General features: G+C 37.6%; 1 protein-coding gene across 2 annotated transcripts in view; it reads right to left on the bottom strand.

Moving 5' to 3' along the window:
- Positions 1-20,252, bottom strand: part of LOC148376338 (ephrin type-B receptor 1-B) — a 247,142-nt gene that overhangs the window by 45,970 nt on the left and 180,920 nt on the right. For both annotated transcript variants that reach the window (XM_088346429.1, XM_088346436.1), the window contains exons 7-9: positions 19,881-20,043; positions 10,328-10,436; positions 7,003-7,067 (exon numbers count right to left, since the gene is read on the bottom strand). In XM_088346429.1, the coding sequence (XP_088202555.1) occupies positions 7,003-7,067; positions 10,328-10,436; positions 19,881-20,043 (337 nt within the window). The remainder of the gene's footprint in view (positions 1-7,002; positions 7,068-10,327; positions 10,437-19,880; positions 20,044-20,252) is intronic.

The following is a 20,252-nucleotide window of genomic DNA, read 5'->3' as shown; positions in this document are numbered from 1 at the left end:
AAAAGGGGGGGCACTCTTTGGAGGATCAAAGTAGCTCACCTCAGTCTTGGCTTCAAGCTGATTCTAGTTACGGCTATAATTGCCTTGAACCCAGCCGGTGTGGATCTAATTGCTCATTAGAGATTCTGTTTGGATTATATTCCGAGTCATCCATTAGAGGGTTTTATAGCCTGGCATTTCTTGAGAAGGTTCTCGATTATTGTTGCAGAGGAACGGAAGTGCAACCGAGGCCAATTCAATATACAGTGGTCCCTCTACATACAAGCTACTCTTGTTATGAGGAATTTGAGGTATAATATGTCTTTTGTGCAAAAATCTTGCCCAACAGACAAAGGAAAAATCCATGCTCCGAGAAATTAGACACTACCACTGGAGACCACTCGAAACCGCTCACTGTTTAGCTCGTCCCAGTTATACTGTGGCCCTTTGCTACTTCCTGCTTTGTACGTTACGGCCTAAGTGCAATTCGGGTTGAAAAATATGACTTTAAACAATATTAAATAAAAACTCACTCCTGCCTGTGTACTGGATGCAGATGGCATTGAATCGCTGAATGTGCTATTACGCCTACCTAAAATAAACTGCACTGACTGGCCACAATTCAATATCCCTGGTTTAATTAAAAAAAAGGTATCTAGTTCACGGATTTTGCCTATCACTGGTTGTTTTTATAAAAATAACCCCAATGAAAAACAAGGAAACACTGTATTTGTGTTTGAGTTACGTTTTGTTAGGTCCTTCAGCCCTGAATAAATCAATAGATTGCCACATGATCCATTATCCATTATCCCTTGAAACTATTACTCCGAGTGGGGGCCAGCAGAGTGCATGTTAAAAACGGGGGTGGGGGGGTATAAATACAGTGGAGGGTTTGGTCTAGTGAGAATCGAGGGATTAGAGTATACGTATTTTGTGGAATTATGGCATCACTTTACAAGCAAATTCTTTCTCAAACCAATCAGTGAAATGAATTCTGTTTACTGGTTTTCCTGATTGAAGTAATCCCAAAATGAAGGATAATTTCCAACCATGTCTCTCACTATAATCAACAGGGTACCATATGCTTGTTTGCTTCACAAGTGTGTTTAAAAGTTGTGCTCGTATGAGGCTTGCAAGGAGGATGGCGTAACCCTATACAAGGACGGACCAGAGTTTTGTATTCTCACTGTGGGGGCAGAAGATACAATGCCAATGTCCCATTGACATAGGTTCCACGGAATGTACTTCACGTAATTACGGGGTCAATTTGCAAGCACTAAAACCGGAACCGGAGAAGTGACTGCGGTTTCCTGAATGGTTTTCAAGACCAGTAACAATTGAATAACCCTTGGGGAGGGGGATCACACGTGGAGCTTTGATATAAAAGTAGACATTGTTTTGTCATTTAACCTTTGACATTGTCTAAATGAGAATTTCTTAAATGTCACTCACCAAAATCAATGAAGTACAGTGCTTGTTTGCTCAATTGCCATGGCCCGTCTATTTGCAAAATGTGCTCATATGTGGTTATATATTTATATATTTATACATATAGATGGATACAAGTTTGGTATTTTCACCGTAGGGGCAGAAAATAAAGCAGAGTTGGCACGCATCACTCATCTCTGTACTTCAAGTCCAGAGTAATGGGCAGCATACAATTATTTGCGTAAACCAATTGTGTTGGACTAAAACTTCAAAAAAAACAAATCAATATATAGATAAATGACTTTCACTTTGCGCAATCACTTAATATGGCTGGTTATAGACGAGATAAGCTAAATAAAAAACTGGATAAACCTGAAGGATGGTAACATACAGGAACGCCTTCCATCAAATATACAGCACACCACACATGCATGCATGAATGTCCTGGCTCAAATACATAACAGCAGCCCATTATTTCCCATTTCTAACACCACTTTCGTGCATTATTAAAAAACGAAGAAGACATAGCTCTTGGAACGGTGTGATCCGGACTCATCCTTGTGTGGCCATTTCATAAAAGAAACAGCTTTTTTTTTTTGCTTGAATATTTCACAAGTGCCTCATCTCAAGTGTGTGAAGCAAAAAGCTGTCCTATTTTTACTCGACCTCAAAAGCAACATCTCCAGACGGACTTTTAAAGTTGTTTTTCCAATTAGATGGATAGGTAAAGTGCCAAAATATTTGACCGATTTGCACAAATTAAAGGAGTACTCTGTGCTGTAATTTCCAAACTAGCGATTATACAAGGTCAAATATGCATTGTTCCTATCTCGTTGGCAGATAATGGTGCCCATTTTAAGTATGGTTTTTACTGTCTTACTGCATTGTTTAGTTATTTTTCTCTAGTGAAATAAGAAAAAAAAAACAGTTTCTAATTTGTTTTTTGAGAAAAATAAGAAAAATAAATATATAATGTGAGACAAAGTGTCTGATTGGGAGGATGGCAGAACATGCCATTTTATATATTTTCTTACTTTAAAACAAAAATATTTCGTAAATAAATGTAAACAAAGCTAATTTTTTTTTCTGACAAAGGAGTAAGTCGCAGAAAAGCATTACACTGGTTTTTGGTGTGAAAGAAAACAACACTAGTTCAGTTTTCTCAAAGTACAATATATCTTGACAAAGTATATGCCATTATGTGGGTTTTTTAGGTGTATTTTTATCTGGAGTACACCTTGTAAATACATCTAACCTATGTAAATATGTGTAATTGATCAAACATAAAATACCTAAACAGTTAGCACCATGAAGTGGTGAAATACAAATTAATCGATTAAAAAAATAAAACTCAATTTCAAAATTTCAATAAAGCAGAATAAAGTACAGTGTTCGTTTTTTTTTTTAAATATGTAGTTACTCCTGTGTTTAAATAGTGTCTAATGTTAGCTTACCTCAGTTCTTAATTATTTTATGTTATGCCCCCCTCGGAAAAAGAAAATCTCTTTGCGCCCCCAATTTTTGTTTGTTTGTACTGATCACATAATGATGGTGGGGACAAAAGAAAGATTATCAGCGTTATTGGGTTGTAACGTCTTTATGTGGCAACTTAATGTATTTGGCTTCATGCTGTCCGCTGCCAACATTTTTAACATACGATAATAAGAGAAACAAGACATAGCAAGCACAACGGACATTACCCATCTTCTTCTGTGGTCCCTGTGAAGTACTACGTACGCTTTGTCATACTTTCTCGTCTTAGCATTCGGGAGGAGACTTTTGCCCCGTCACCTTGTGTCTCTCTGCCTATCCCTGGATCCTTGTTAAACATTTTTTTTCATGGGTCACTTGAGGAGCTGCTACACTTTGTGTCTCCACTTTCTTCTCAATGCTTGTTATTCAAAGCATGTAACCAAAACTCTCTTCCAATGACAACGGCACTGCGCCCTAGTATTCTGAAGGTACAATTGCAATGACTTCTGGGAAAGTAAAAAAAATAAAGGTTCCGCAAAGTCAAGTAGACCTGCACCTCCCTTGACAGAGTCTCATACCCACACCCTCGATGGGGGGGGGCACCCCACTGGGTGAGAACCACTGGCTTACCAGCTCTAACCTGCTAGCTGCTCTTATCTGTTCTGTTTTAGTAAAGGAAAATCATTGCATAATTAAAACATACAATCCAGAAATTCTATTTAAGCACTAAGACTATATTTTCAACTAAAATATATGTGCATTACAGTCCAGTATAGTTATATATATATATATATATATATATATATATATATATATATATATATATATATATATATATATATATATATGTATACATACTATGGAGTGCTCATAGAAATACAGTCATACATACGAAACCAGGCGTTTCCTTTAATTGCCAAATTTCCTATATTTAAAACTGTCCGGGACACATCTGAAAATCAATGTTGTGTTAGATAACTGATACGAAGAACTTTCGTAACCAACCAAGTTTTGGACCTTTGGATTGTCCAATTTTAGTGTTGTTGATAAGATTGGAATTCCTTTGAGACGAAACAGTTATACAATTACAGCTTGTATATAATTTATTCATCTGGAGGGACGAAAGCATGACCAACTTAGGTGCCGAGGTGGCTAACTTGTTTGGGTGTTTGGGCAATTGGTTTGGCCATGGTCCAACAATCTTTGTGTGTGTTTTTTTGCTTTTTTTCCCCCTTTTATTTTCTTTTTATCGTATATGTTTGTCTTGCTGTCGGTCACCCCTCTTGAGGGATATGACCAAGGTAGATAGATAGATAGATAGATAGATAGATAGATAGATAGATAGATAGATAGATAGATAGATGGATAGATGGATAGATAGATATAATTTATTAGCTTTCCATCAATAAATTGTCTTTTGTCTTTCTGTGTTTTTTCCACCGACACTTAAGACGCAATATTCTATATCGCCTGTCGTGTGTGGTAACGGCAAGAAAAAAGAAATGATGCTTGAATGAGAAAGTGGCACGTTTTTCCTGAAATTTCACCCAAAACAATTGCTCCGACGTCCTATTTTTTTTCGTCATGCTGAATACTGTAATTACCAAAGTGTCAGACGGGAGTGAAAAACGACAATGCAATGTGGGTGAACAAAGAAAAAATGAATAGGATCTGTTATCAGCAAATTGACGTGGTTGATGATTGATGACTTTGATTCATCCGCTGTCTCTGTGGCATTTTGCTTTCGGGCAGCGTCAATGAGTCCTGCTGGCGGTAGCAGCCAGGCAGAATATGTGTTGGAAACGGTAAGCGCCATCCCTTCCAGTGAACGAGTAACAAGATATGGGATGGTATCAGCAAGGACTGATGAAAAATATTAGAAGACCTTGGTACCAATTTTGAGATTCTGTCAGCATTTTTTTTCATGGAATGTCTAGGTATGTATTATTTGGATACAGACTAGTCTGAGTATGTATACTTTGGAAGGAATTGGCATGACCTACGGTAGGTGTTGGATTCAGATGAAAAACATTGATGGCTAACATTTCAGAAAATTTGCAGAATCTGACAAATACAGTAATAATAACAAATAATAAATAGGGATGCACGATAATTAAAAACCGACTGCAACCTGAAGCTCCACTGCTTGTTATATATATTCTAAGCTTTTATGTTCCTCAATGAAACATATTTTGATTTTCTATAGAAGTAATAGTACAACTTGGTCGTGTTCCCTCTATAACTCACCATTTTGTAACTTGACGCCCTGCTAGAATTTTCAATCAGCCAATACTACTTGTTAGGAAATGTCTAACATTTGTTGTTCCTCATTAGAATATACTTGATTTTTTTATAGAAGAAATGGCCAACTTGGTCGTGTCCTCTCTGTACCGCTCCGAAATCTAACTTAATGCCTCTCTAAAATAATCCCACTACTTGTTAGAAAGATGAGGTTTTAGGTTCCTAATTAAAATATATTTTGTTTTTCTATAGCAATAGCAGCACAACTTGGTCGTGTCTCCTCTTTAGCTCTCCGTAAGGTAAGAAAGGCACTAAAGAGCTTGGCCATAATTAGTCGCATGGCTCAGTATGTGTACAGGCTGTTGTGATTGTACGAGGTCCTGAACTTTTGTGAGTCCATAAAGTTTTGGCTGGTTTTTAGAATGTTCTTCTTTTGTTTTATTCTTTTTGTGTTACTCCTGTGTGTGTTTTGTGTTAACGGCAATTTATTTAACTGTTACTTGTACAAAGTGTCGTGTACATGTTTTGTACTCTTTCAGCAAAATATTGCTGCAACAAATTTGCTACTTGAGTGCCATTTGGAAAGATCGCTACATTCATAATTGACCAAATGTTACATTTACCCAAAGTACTGTACCCTTCCTGTGCATCAGCATTTTTATATTCATTTTGATTTATTATAGCTACTAATATGTACAGATAAGAAAATGCTAGAGTGAGGATAAGAAAGAGTGTTTTTCTTGGCCAAGGCATGTGTGACTTTGGAGCACCGGTAAAATGTTTAGAAGTGACATATTTTCACATCATAAACACACCCATAATCCTCTGCACTTTCTGCAATGACTATATGTCAGTATCATGGTGCTCGTTACAATAAATCATATTGTAATGTTACTAACAAACAAAGTAAGTATAGGTTGATTGATCAAGTCAAACTCTAGCCAAGGGATGTCAAATTTGGTTTGTCTCTGGAGCCGGATCCTGACCCTCTGTTCCTAGGCGGGCTGGATCAGTAAAAGATTATAAACCTAAATTGCTATGATGCTATCATTTTTCAGTCTCCTTAAGTAGCTTACCCAACATATCACAATCATAGATGACAAAGGTTTTTTTCATCTAAGCATAAAACATTTATTTACAAACGATAGGAAACCACATGATTTTCATGTTTGGCATTGAATGTGTAAACTGGTTTATTTTAACAGGTGAGTGAATGTGGTTTTACACCTAAACATAATCACTACATAATACAAACTCAACTGGGAGCTATGAAAACATATATTATAAGTCTGAATTGTTGTAGTGGTTTGGAATGAATAAAAAGGAAATACTCCAAAAAATAGCAGTGCACGGGCAATAAGATTTGACTAATTTGGATCAAACTACAACGCTGGCTCTATTAAAGCAGGGATAATATCTTTATTGCCCTCTAGTGGCCAGAGAGAGCATTTGATATGCATTAATGTAGAAAAAAAAAACAGCATAACTTTTCATTGAAATCATCTAGACTCGCTTCTTTTTTGGACATAATCAGAAAATTATGGCGTGCCAAATTAAATCAACTAACAGGCTTGGTCCAGCCCACGGACCGTATGTTTGACATCCTTGCTGTAGCCTCTCTGACATTACTTTTTGGAGACATGTTTACCAAAATTGCACAACGTTTTACAATTGTAAACAAAATAAAGACACAATGGTTGTATTCTGTGCGTTTTAAATATTGTTTTTAAAGTCATCGTGCAGTTAAAAACAATAATAATTCGATTTTCATTGTTGGTCTCCAGGGGCTGGATTTTATCGGTTATGAGGAGGAAGAAAAACACGTATTGTGCATCCCTAATGATAACATTACAATATCAAATACACAAGTGTTGGATTTACCTCTTCCTGTGCTGTAATGTTGCAGCTTGTCACTGTAGACTGCCTCCTTGGTGTAGGCCCTTTTCCTAAACGATCGGACACAAGGTAAAGATAAATTGACCACCGGGTGACGGACGCTGTAAACAAAGGCACGGCAAATGCCAAACAACAACAACAAAAAAGAACAGCCTTGCAAGGCTGAAGGGGGAGGGGCTGAAATAAACTCCATGAAAATGAGCCCGAGTTTTAATTAGATCTCGATAGGATCGCGTTTCGCTTTTCATGTCTCTGCTCCCGTTCCTTCAAAAGAGCCTCGGCCTCTTTTGTGGTGGGTGGTGATGGGGGGACGCCGGGCTGAGCAGAAAAGGTGACCTTCGGATATCTGAAGCCAAAGCAACGTGACAGAGTGACCGGCTAATGCCAAATTAAATCAGCTCGCCTTCACTAACGAGGACAAAGTTGGAACAAGTTCACTTCTGTGAAAGTATTTCATGCTTGCTTGCATTTTGCCGATATGATAAGCTGATTTGCATGCGTTTATGTACTTCTCGTGCATACGATTAAGGATGGGCAGTACATTGGGTTTATTAGATTTATATACCTTTAAAAACTTTAACATTTAAAAATGTGCTAAATCATAAAATAGATTGTGATTTTGAGTCCAACTTGAATTACCTAAATATTTAACAAATGTTACTAGCTAATTGTGGTGATTTATGTTCGTCAGAAGTTGTAAGCAGCAATTTCTTGAGTGAGTAAGATTTGATATTGGTCTAAAAGCCAGTACAGTTGTCCCTCTACTCATGAATTTAATTTGTTCTAAGAGTAGCTTAGTAGCCTGAACACTATGTAAGTAGAGATTAATTTTGTATGTAAATGTGCTAATGCGTTCCAAGCCCCGAAAACGTACAGTATATCTTTTTGATAGATGATAAAAGAGCATCACAACATGAAATAAATATGTTTTCAAGTTAGATTACTGCACAATAAATAAAAAGAGAGGCACATAATGTAAAGAAAAATAAAGTAAATAATACAAATATTCATTTGGAAATGCGCGAGGTAGATGTAGCGATAGCCCGACTTGTCGGCCCTTTTTTACGAATTATTTCTTTTCACATATTCCGCAACTTCATGGAATTTCTTTAAAATGTCTTTAATTTGGGCTGATTGAATGATGGCTGCGTATCCTTGTCTATAAACTTTGAACTGTGACAGTGACACAAAGCGCATGCTGGGAGCACACATGTGCACTGGTTGCCAGGCTTATTTGAAGCTATAAACAGTTTGTTGATGTAGGGCAGTCAGTGAACAGCGGCACTTTGGGGTGCGCTTTCTATGTCTATATTTCGGGAAACACTCGGAGCGGCCAATAGCATCGCTTACTGTACTGTATTTTTGACTACGTAACTAGAGGCAATCTTTGTAACTAGAGGTTATATTTTCCCGTTCAGGTACTTTGTCAACTGAAACTTTCGTATGTAGAGATATTCGTAAGTCGAAGTATGAATGTATTCAGTTTAATCTAAAATCTAAAATATTGCCTTTCCAATGAAGCTAGAGCTGATTATTCACAAACTTTTGCTAGTTAATTGATGCATTTGAAGTTAGTCACAAGTTGTGATAAACTGTTTTTAATGGGTTTTCCTATTAGATATTGATATCGTTCTGTAAACCAATATTGGAACGAGTTCACTTCTGTGAAACTATTCTGCATTGAAAGAAACGCTTGCTTGCATTTTGTCGATAAAAAAAGCTGATTTGTGTTTATGTACTCCTCAAGCATACTCTCAAGGTTGAGCAAAACATCAAATCAATTTATGTATGTTTGTTTACAAAATCGAGACCTTGGACTTTTGCTAAATCGTAAAATAGATTATAAGAACTTGGAGTCCAAATTAAAATTACCTGAAGCGGATTGTTTATACAGTAATCCCTCGGTTATCACGTTTAATGGGGACCAAAACCACCCGCGAAAAGTCAAAATCCGCGAAGTAATAATAATAATAATAATAATTTCCTTTGTATTGTCATTCTTTGTAAGAACGAAATGTCGATACACCTGACCCGTTGTAGCGAGCCGATGCAGCCGCAGCCAACAGAGGGCGACGCCATTTTACCAATGTTATAAGTCTTAGGTATGACTCGGCCGAGGCGCGAACCAGCGACCTCCCAGTCTCCAAGCGGGCGCCCTACCATCTAGGCTACTAGCGACGCCCCTTCAAAAATGCTTTATTTATTTATTTTTAGTATTTTTTTAAATATTTTATTATTGTTATTTTTTGGACCTGCGAAGCTCTGAACCCGCGAATGCGGAACCACGAAGTAGTGACGCCCCTTGAAAAATGTTTAAAAATAAAATAAATACAATAAAATATACATATTTTTAAAAAATATTTAATTTTATTATTATTATTTTCTAGACCTGCAGAACTCTGAACCCGTGAACGTGGAACCACAAAGTAACGACGCCTCTTCAAAAATGCTTAAAAAAAATAATTTTTTATTTTTATTTTTTATTATTTTTTAGACCCACGAAGCTCTGAACCCGCGAACGTGGAACCGCGAAGTAGCGAGGTCCCACTGTAGTTAATTTTAGCATTTGAAGTTTTTTTTTTTAATGAAAAATAATGATCCAATTTTGATATCAATTGGAAAACCAGTACCGTATTCAATTTAAACTGTGGTTCTTCTGTGCCCCACATCAATCAGGCTTTTTCAGATGTTGTTTTGAACCTACCAAGTTGGACTTGCCTCTTTAAATATTTTTCTGAACCTACAGAGTTGGACTTCATATCTTTGGAAAGTTATTTAACAAGCATTGACATTCTTTTTTTCAAATTCTACAGAAAAATGATAAAAATCATCACGGTATCTTATTTTTCATCCGTCAAAATGGGTTAAAAATGCATTTGTTTTTTAATCAATCGTTTTTTTTTAAATTAATAACACTATAGATACAATATAATTATAAAATAATAGCATAAAACTATATGAAGCATGGTTGTAGGTATGAAGTCGTTGGTGTTCAGACTAATTGATAAAAATCTACATGTAATTTTTTGACCCATTTCTATATATGATTGTCAGTATAGCTGCAGGCCAGTATTGATTACATATTTTTCCTCTACATCACTAACTCCCTAATGTAAAGCAAAACCACCAGGCACAGCAACACAACTAGTGGAATCACCATTAGCTTAGCAATATGTGCGACACATTTATACACTCACAATGATGCCCCGGAGGAGGAAAACAACATAAATAAAACAGTAGACGTTAGCGCAGATTTCATTACGAGGGTGGTGTGAAAAAAAGCAAAAAACTGAAAATGTGTGTACACTACCTGCTGCAGACAACAGAAATGGCGACTAGGGAGACGATAAAGACCACACCCGCCGCCGCTGAGCCCGCTATTAGCGGAAGTTGCTCTCTTAGCTCCGATTTGAAGTCATCTGAAAAGAGGGAACATAAAAATACAGAGGTTGTCATTTGCAATTGCATTAATAGAAAACACTATGAACAGAATTAAGCATTTACCAATATTCGGTTACAAGCAAAGGTGTTTTTTTTTTTTTTTAACATAAATAAAAGTATCGGTGCCAATCTGTGACCGCCGATGGCAACCTCATATTCCCATTTTATGATTGCAAAGGAATTTTTAGATGCAATTTAATCCATACGAACACAAATGGTAAAGCAACACATGTGGACTGGTTATTTTAGTGTGTATTACCTTGTTGGTGACTTTGTGTAGTGTACATGTTTCAATCTTTTGTATTCCCTTAGCAAAGCATCAATGCCATAAATTGTCTTAATCTGCATAATTTGAGACATTGCATTTGCCCGATGTACTTGCAAGTTTAATGTAACTTTGTGCTTTGTGCATGAAAAAAACTAGCTTGCACAAACGCTTGTTATGGAAGGTGTCAATAGAAAGGGGAGCACTATTGACCATATTGGGAAAACTTTTACGAATCTGTTTATGTGTCAATGGATATGTGGCGTAAAGAACAGATTACCACAAGCAACATCCAACGGAACAGAAAAGTGTCAAGCAAATTCTTGTTTATCTATCGTAATTATCGTGTGCTTTGGAGTAAATGTTTTACATGATTTGATTCTATGGCTTGCACTTGATATAACAAAGCCATTTTTGCGGACATTTGAAGAACAGACAACGGCCCAGGGGGCTTACTGTTGGGTTATGCCGGTTTAATAGTTGTTTCATAATGATTCTGATATTTCTCTGATGAGTACATCTTGAATCCCGAGAGTTTAGGCTTCCCAATGATATGTGGCATGACGCATTTCAGTGACTAGTGAAATCGTAAAGATTTGTTTATCAAAAGTCTGTTAAGGGGCTAAGGTACCATATATTATTAAAACTCTTTCGATGTAATGCCTTTTTTAATTTTTAAATACCTCATGTTTCAATGTGGGCCCATGCGCTTATAGTCAGTTGCGGCTTATGCATTTACAATTTTTTTTTTTTTTTCTAATGTACTGGGTGCGGCTTATAATCAGGTAAATGAAATGAAATGATCTGCATTTATATAGCGCTTTTCAAGTCAAGACTTTCCAAAGCGCTTTACAGCGTGCTTCACATTTCCCAATAGCGGCCGTGCAGCCATGTAAGGCGCTAACCTGCTTATTGGGGGTATTAGGGGTTCAGACACTTCGACATGTAACACGGAGGAGCCTGGATTCGAACCGCGATATCTTGATCCGAAGACGAGCGCTCTACCTCCTGAGCCACTGCCTTTTAGTCAGAATTTTATGGTATACAACACCGGGATGGGTTCCCTCAATCATGTCTGGTTGATTAATTGATAGACAGCAAATGCAGCTACAGTGGGTGCTTTGCGATTGGTGTCTAGCTTTAGCGACACCCAGTGAACATATTTTAGACAGCAAGTCAAGTCAAATTTATTTCTATAGCCCTTAATCACAAAAATGTCGCAAAGGACTGCACAGGATTACAATGACACAATTACCTGATCTTAAACCAACATGTGCAAGTAATTATGTGACACTATGCATCTTATTTTTCTCATGTGCTTCTCTTAGCCTTGTCACGCGGGCCACAGATGATGTGCTGAGACATGTGAGAAAGGAGTTTGACACATGTGCTTCAAAGGGTTCGAACACATGAAACGTTTTCCCGTCTACAAGTGAAAAATAAAATAAATCAGCCTTTTAATATACTGTAGGTTGCGCCACTTATATAAGACTGGAAAACATTTTAAGCTATAGAAGGTCGGCGCTGACGTAGCGAAATGGAAAGAAAGCTTTTGGCACATTGCTACTTGATAAAAAAACACACATGCATGTGCACGCACACGCACTCATGACGCGTGTGGCTGCATGTGCGCACACAAGCATGAGGCGTGAGTTTGGCGTGAGAGCGCGTCCTCCGGTGCGTGTCGGCACGTCTGTCGGCTAAAGAAAACATTGAGATGTCTCAGCTGAGAGGCGCCGGCTGAAATCCGCCAGCTTTGGCGGTGCTGAGTGACAGCTTGCGTTTGATAAACTGAGACCGAATGACAGAAAGCTGGGCGATGTGCGAGTGGTGAAGAAAAAAAAAATGACGGGGGTGGGGGCCCTCATCTTTCAATATCGACATACCTGTAAAATAAAGAACACTTTGGAATGTAGCCTCTTAAGAATTTGACTGAAAGACGTTATAAAGATAACATAAACATGGTGGTTCAGCAAACGGGCGATCATTTAGTTGACTCGCTTTGTAAAGTACTGTAGAAACCTGGGATACGGTATCTCGCCATACAACATTTTCACTTTACAGTGTAAATTATTATGTTTTTTGGCCCACTCTTTACAGAATTCCCCCCACTATACATACATTCACTATACTATACATCATCTTGTTATACATGCCCAAGAAATTATCAAATTATAAGATGCCCGTCCGCTATTGGTCTATGTCATATAAAATGCTGGTATGCTATTGGTTCCTGTCACGGGATCATGAAAATATCAACACTGTGGGTAAACTTTTCACATTTTGCAAGTCGGCGATAAAATACTATTTTTTGTACTGTATCTATTTATTAAGGGTACAAATGTTGCAATTGTGCAAGTGAAAAGAAAATCATGACCAAAGAAATTACGCTGGCGATGATTAAGAAATAGGAAGAAAGCACACAAATCACTAAGCTTGCTAAATTGCCAATGGACAACTACATTAAGATTAAAGCAAGGAAATCTTATAAGGACAATGCTATTCTTACAAGTGGAATTTTTAATCCACAGTCATCTGTTCCTACCTTATCTGCATCCACCTGCTACTCCACCTGACCAGTTTAGACCTCATCACATCAAAAAAAAAATCTTATTTTTTTAAATGTACATATTTGTACTTATGTTTAGCATACGCACGTACAGTACATTACACAAAATTATAACTAAAAATTTACAAATTTGTTATTTTAATGTGTTTATCTGGGGTTCCGGGGTGAGCTAGCATTATCTAATTAGCATGGCAATTTCACTTTGCAATGCCTATCTGAGAATGGATGATTGTCATATCCTGGGTCTACTATATCTTGAGCTACATTGAAACACAATAACGAATCCTTTTTAGTGAGTAATGTAGCTGAAAGATAAAGTGCTTTAAGCTGTTTAGCGATATTTTCAGGGGTCTTGGTTGGTTTTAATTTTGGGGGGCCTAAGTAATTGGTTATTCCTACCCCAAACATAAAATGGTATATTTTAGGTCTTGCATTCCTCCTCTATTATTTTGTCATAAAATAATTCAAACTACAAATTGTAAAACAGTAAAAAAAAAAAAAAAAAAAACGCCGGCAGAACAAGAGCATTCTATTTTAAAGGAGCTCATATTCCTAATTTTACTAAAGTTCTATAATGGGAGTAATTTTGTAATGTTGATACTGTTATATTGCCTTCAAATTATTTATTACATCAATCATTTTGCCCTGCATGGTTTCTCTGCGTCCATATTTCCTTGAATTATTCTGTTTTTAATATTGAACACCTGCAAAGGATATTTTATAGGATGCGAGTTTGTTATTTTTATTATGATTGTGCAATGTTGTTTAATGTTTTGACAATTACATTATTGCCGCTATTGGACAATCATGTTCTGTTCTTTTGATTTCCACGCCCTTTGCAAATAAAGGGATTTGCGGAGGGTCTTTAGAACAGGTTGGCCTTTCATATGTGGAGGCTTCTCCCATTGACGTCTTCTCTCCTTATTTTGAGTGTCTGCTAAACTGTAACTTATCAATAACAAAGTGTCAATTTTGTGCCTATATTATGTGTACATGTATGCAATCAGTACATACTATTTTTCCTTTCTTAATTTAAAATAACTGAGGGACAAATTAATGTAAATCACGTCTGATTGGCTTTAATTAATGCTTAAAAAGCTTTTTCTGAGAACCTGCAGGTGGATGTGCTGTCCTGCCAGGCTCGGTTAGACGGCGTAATGGCAGCAGGCATTGCCCACGGGCAAAAAGTACGTCAGCTACTGGCTGGCGCCCGCTGTGGCGACCCAATAAATGGAAAACAGCTAGCGTGAAGCATGCGCCTTTGTTACGAGCTAACGGGATTGAATGTGTTGCAGCATCTGGTTAAGCCACAAAAGCCAAATGAAGTGGACGTTTCCAAACGTTTAGCTGTCATCACTATTGAATCTTTAACATTGCTTTTTTGGACATGTTGTTGTTGTTGTAGAAATTTAGATAGTCAAGGTTATCAAGGTGTATAGCTTATTTTGAATGAGGAATGCATTTTCAATGAATGAATGTCACACTGACTACAAAAAGAGTAAGATTAGTGCTTTTTAAAAATTTTGATATCAATATACAGTCAGCCCCTAGGACACGGCGTCCCTGAATTACACCATTTTCATTTCATGGTGTGGAATAGGATCTTGTTTAGGCCTCCATTTATGGCGTTTTCCACTTCTTAAGACAGCAACATTATTTTCTGTGCCTAAAAACGTATACAATTTGAACACTTGTGCTTTTGTAGCGTTTCCTCTCGAAGATGCCTGTCTGCTATTGTTCGACATGATATAAATTGCCGGTTTGCTAATGTTTTGCGTCACAGCATCCTTAACATACCGTAATGCTATCGGGTGAACTCCCTCCCACAATGCCTTTCGCTTCATTCAGTTCATAATCTAATGTGCACTGTATTTATTTGCCAAGCGTCCTAGGCTTGAAGTGAGGCTAAAAGGAAAAGCAACAATCCTTGCAATTATCAAGAAATAGGAAGAAAGTGAAAAAAATCACTACTCTTCCTAAGTTGCATGGATATAACCAATCGACAATCAGTGCCATTATACAAAAATAAAATAATAAAAAATAAAGGACGTATTTTTCGGACATGACAATCCTCATAAAATCAGTTTTAAATTGAATTCAGAATTTCCTCCCCACACTTCATCCACCTGATTCTCCACTTGAGCATCTCAAACCAAAACGTACATTGTTTTTTTTAGTCTTTACAAGTATTAATTTCTAATTAACAGGCATGACAATCTCTCAACTTTCATAGAAAGTCTTAGTAATCAATCCACATTTGTAAACTCCTGTGTGGGTTCAAATCCAGCTACCGGACTTCCAGTGCGGAGTTTGTATGTTGAATAGATAGATAGATAGGCTTCATCATGTTTATTTGTGCCTTTGTCTCCTTGGTGATAGCGGTCTATCAAGTATATCAAAACACTTTCATCACCCATTAGAATGTTGTATTCTTTTTTTTTTTGCTTTACAAATCTTCATTTAAATTCTTTCATAGTCACTCCCGCACAAAAAAAAAAAAAATCCAATCAACTGCTAATCACTGGCACTCCAAGGTTAGAACGCTTGGATGAAATTCCAATTAGCTTAGCAATGTGTATCAAGCGTAGTTAGCAGAGCAAACCAAACACATTCCGCTTTCTACGTCACGTTCAAGCACATATAAACAAAGTGAGAAATTCATTTTGCTGTGGGAACAAAATTCCATTTGAACGCTGTGCTCCACATCAATCTCCTGACTAATATAACCCCACAAACAAACACGACGCGAGACGGTGGGTGTTGTGTTTTTATTTGAGCTACTAAGTGAGAACCGGAATGTTTTTTTTTAAACAATAGTTTGAAATATTTTGGTCGTTCTGCACATTTCCAGACCACTTCTTGAGGGTTAAGACTTTGTATTAGAGTTTGTTATGATTTGCCAATTGCCCTCACTTGCACTCACTCATTTAGCCCCAGCTGCCACATGTTCCCTAACTAGTGCTCCACCTATTTAAACACGTCATTCTTGTTCACTCCTGTCAGTCATCTGCAAACCTCAGCGCATGCAAGGCAAGCACTTTTGACTCTGGCTCCCATTTTGATCCAGATTCGGTTTTCTCTATCGATCCAAGCTCCGTTCTCCTGTCCCAGATACCCATATCCTGATTCTGTTTCCTGTATCGATCCCCGATCCAAGCTCCATTCTCCTGTCCCGGCTACTCGTACCCTAATTCTGTTTCCTGTATCAATCCCCGATCCAAGCTTTCTTCTCCTGTCCCGGCTGCCCGTAACCTGATTCTGTTTCCTGTATCGTTCCCCGATCCTTGGCTTCCCGCTCGTCCCGGCTACCTGACTTGTTCCGATCACCGAACACGCTCCGTCTCCCATCCCGGCTGCCCGACTTGTTCCTATCTCCGACCACGCTTCATTCGCGAGTGCCTCCTGTTCCTCTTGCCCAGCGAGCACCAGATTAATGTATTTTTCCTCTTGCCCTGACTTCCCTGATCCCTTAATAAAGCATTGTGTGAAAAACATTGCATTTGGATCTCCTGCTTGTACCGGTCGTGACAGTTAGGTTGGGGCTAGGGTGAGGGTTTAGGTAAGAAATCAGATCTGATTGCTAGGGTGAAGGGTTAGGAATGGTTTTATGTCAATGAATGTACTTACAATTAATGTGAATTTAAAGAGTTCAGAGGTCTTACAGCTTAAGGTAAGTTAAATTCAAGACTTTTAAGACTTTATTAATGCCTTTTGAAATCAAATTTGAGACCAAGTCTAGAAAAAAAAACAATCAAACAAACAAAACCAAAAACAAAACACGTGAATTAGAGAAAATTATAAACAAAAGTTTATTTTGTTTTAATTTTGTAAATCTCATTTTTGTCCAGTTGAAATGCTGTATCCCTCCAAAGTTTCAGACATGGAAAACAAGAGATAAAAAGGATCTTTACAGTATTTTATGGATCTTAAGTCAAAATTGGAAGATAACTACTAATTCCAAAGAACTCTTCTGCTTTATTCGGCTTTCTTTTATATGGCACATAATCGATGGTTAGCTTCCAATTCAAATCAAACAAAATTCATTTATAATATAAAAAGCGGCATTTTAATCATGATGCATGGAAAATGACTTTTTGGTCCAGTGTAAAACGTTTTGGAAAAAGGTGACACTGCTATATTCATGACCAATTTTGAGTGTAACTTCGTGAAAAAACAAACAACTTGTACTCCCTGGGTGTGGACAATTGATAGACTAAATTTTGTGCTTACAACTTTAAGACATTTTAATGCCAATTAAGGCCTTATTTTTTTGAATCATGAATTAAATGCCTTTTTAGACTTTTCAATGATACGCTGGAACTCTGTGAGTGAACGCAGATTAAAATGAATTCTCATTTTAAAACCTCCACTTTTCATGGCCTAACAAGTTGGCCTTGATTTAACTGCCTCTCTATTATAATAATAGTCCATAGTCAAATGGTTATGACCATGCAACTTAGCGAGAGTAGCCCTCCATGTACCTTCTTTGTTTATTTTGGTAATGGAAACCTTTGTTTCCATGGTTATCCTGTTTTACATCTCCCTTCAGCATCATTACAAGCCTTGGGACCCAAAGCAAATAAGCACAGTACAAAACATGCAATATTATATCGCAGATTCAAAGTTTTTATGAAGCAAATGAGATTCTGAAGATAAATCCATTGTGGGAGGGAGTTCAGCCAATAGCATATCAGCTGTCTCATACTGTGACACAAAACAATTGAAGACCAGCTTTTTAAATTACGTCAACCAATAGCAGAAGGCGTCCTATAATGTAATGTAATGTCATACACGCAAATACCAGTAAGTTTGAGTTTTAAAGGTTTTTGGGTGGGAACAGTAATTTTTACTGACGCCAAATAGCAGGCAAAATGCCATAACTTTATCCCAATGATCTACTGTACTGGTATTTGTACCTTTTTGAAACAAGAAAGGCGAGAAATAATCATCAATGAAGTGCAAGAATTTTTAGTTGTTTTAAAGGTAGTAGAATTAGAATTGTGTTTATTGTCATTGATAACAACCCAGACAACATTGTCTACAACAAGATTAGACGTGACACTCAAAGATAAATCCACATTAAAGACTTAAAAGAAAAAAATAAGATACAAACAACTTATCTAATCTCACCTTAATGCTTACATAATTAAACTAGCCAAGTAAAGTTATGTTTACTTGTATAGCCCTTAATAACAAGGAGTCTCAAATGGTTGCACAGACAACATTTATGATCTAAAACCCACATGAGGGCAAGGAAAAACTCAAAAACCTCAACTCTAAATTACCTAATAATAATTCCATGAAACTGTGTAAATAGCATAAGGAATTGCCCAACGTCTCAAAATGAAATGAAATGATCTGCATTTATAAAGCGCTTTTCAAGTCAAGACTTCCCAAAGCCCTTTATAGTGTGCTTCACATTTCCCAATAGCGGCCGTGCAGCCATGTAAGGCGCTAACCTGCTTATTGGAGGTATTAGGGGTTCAGTGTCTTACCTAAGGACACTTCGACATCAAACAAGGAGGAGCCGGGATTCGAACTGCAATCTCTTGATCCCAAGACGAGCGCTCTACCTCCTGAGCCACTGCCGCAATCAATGCAAACTACATTTACTTCCAATGTGTGTAGTTGTATCCTTATCAGGATTATAGGTCGTCGTAACGTGTTTAGAATCTAGACTCAATATATACAGTATTTTTTTTGAGAATTTAGGTTTGGGACAAACTTTGAATGGCGTTTAAAGAGACTCTGTGTATCATTTATTGCCTTCTATTGGACCGGCCAATTAACCTGACATACATGTTTTTGTGATGTGGGAGGAAACCGGAGTGCCCGGAGGAAACCACGCAGACACAAGGAGAACATGCAAACTCCAGACCGAGAGGTTGCACACGCTGGATATGAACCCTGAACCTCTGCACCGTGAGGCTGCGCGCTGACCACCCACCTGCCGTGACGCCCATAAACTGTCATATATATACAGTAAATATTTCATATAATAATATATAATAATAGCAATATTCTTATTGTATTCATTTGACATAACATGAACCTCACCTAGAGCTAGCTAACATGACTGGTGGCCATATGCTTCTCAGGGTACCCAAAGACTTTATGTTTGCGTACTGTATATGTCAGACTAGGCTGGGCAAGTCAATAAAATAGCTTTGTTTGGTTACTTTTAGTTTCCATAACTTGTATTTTTCTTCGTGGTTTGTAGCACTCGTTTTTGTATGCACTATACAACTACAACTACTTCGTTTGTACAGCAGTTTTTTGTGAAAATATTTTGTTTTCCTTCATTAATTGGGTGTCGATGTTGTTTATGCAATGCGCCTGATTAAATTGCCACTAACAAACAAACACACACACACAAACAATACACAGCAATAATTTCCTGGTAAGATATTACTAAGTGTCCCTTCAACATTATCTTGATTCAGCAAATAGTTGTAACGGTCAGGTTAACTTGCCAGAAAATACATTACTTCAATGTAATGTCTCAACTCGGATAGAAAAACAAAACTGTGAGTGTTTGCGAGAGACAGCAGGAGGGTGTGGAGTATCTCCTGGCTCGTAGATGCTTACCATCTGTGAGGGTCTGGAAGCACATCTTGCTGCTGTACTTGCCAAAACCGGCCACGGTCCTCGCCCGCACCTGCACCACATAGACTGTGCCCGAACGGAGACCGTCTACGCGTGCCGTGTTGGTTTGGCTCCGCACAACCGTGGAATTAATCTCTGCGTGGTCCTGGAAACAAGAATCACATTGGTTAGGAAAAGACTGCACGGAAAGAAATTAGGTATTTCCTTGATTTTTGCGAGTAATCTGTTTAGTAACCAGCCATAAAGAGAAAAGTTCAGCAAAGTAGGAACCATAAAAATACGTTATATATACTATAGCAATACAAATTGAGCCACATTGCCCCGCACGCAAGCCAGAATATTGTGATTGTGCAA

This window comes from Urocampus carinirostris, chromosome 1 (genome assembly GCF_059441175.1).
Source record: "Urocampus carinirostris isolate Australia breed hairy pipefish chromosome 1, RoL_Ucar_1.0, whole genome shotgun sequence".
In the NCBI taxonomy this organism is placed as follows: domain Eukaryota; kingdom Metazoa; phylum Chordata; class Actinopteri; order Syngnathiformes; family Syngnathidae; genus Urocampus; species Urocampus carinirostris.
This window is presented reverse-complemented; position numbering and strand designations above follow the sequence as displayed.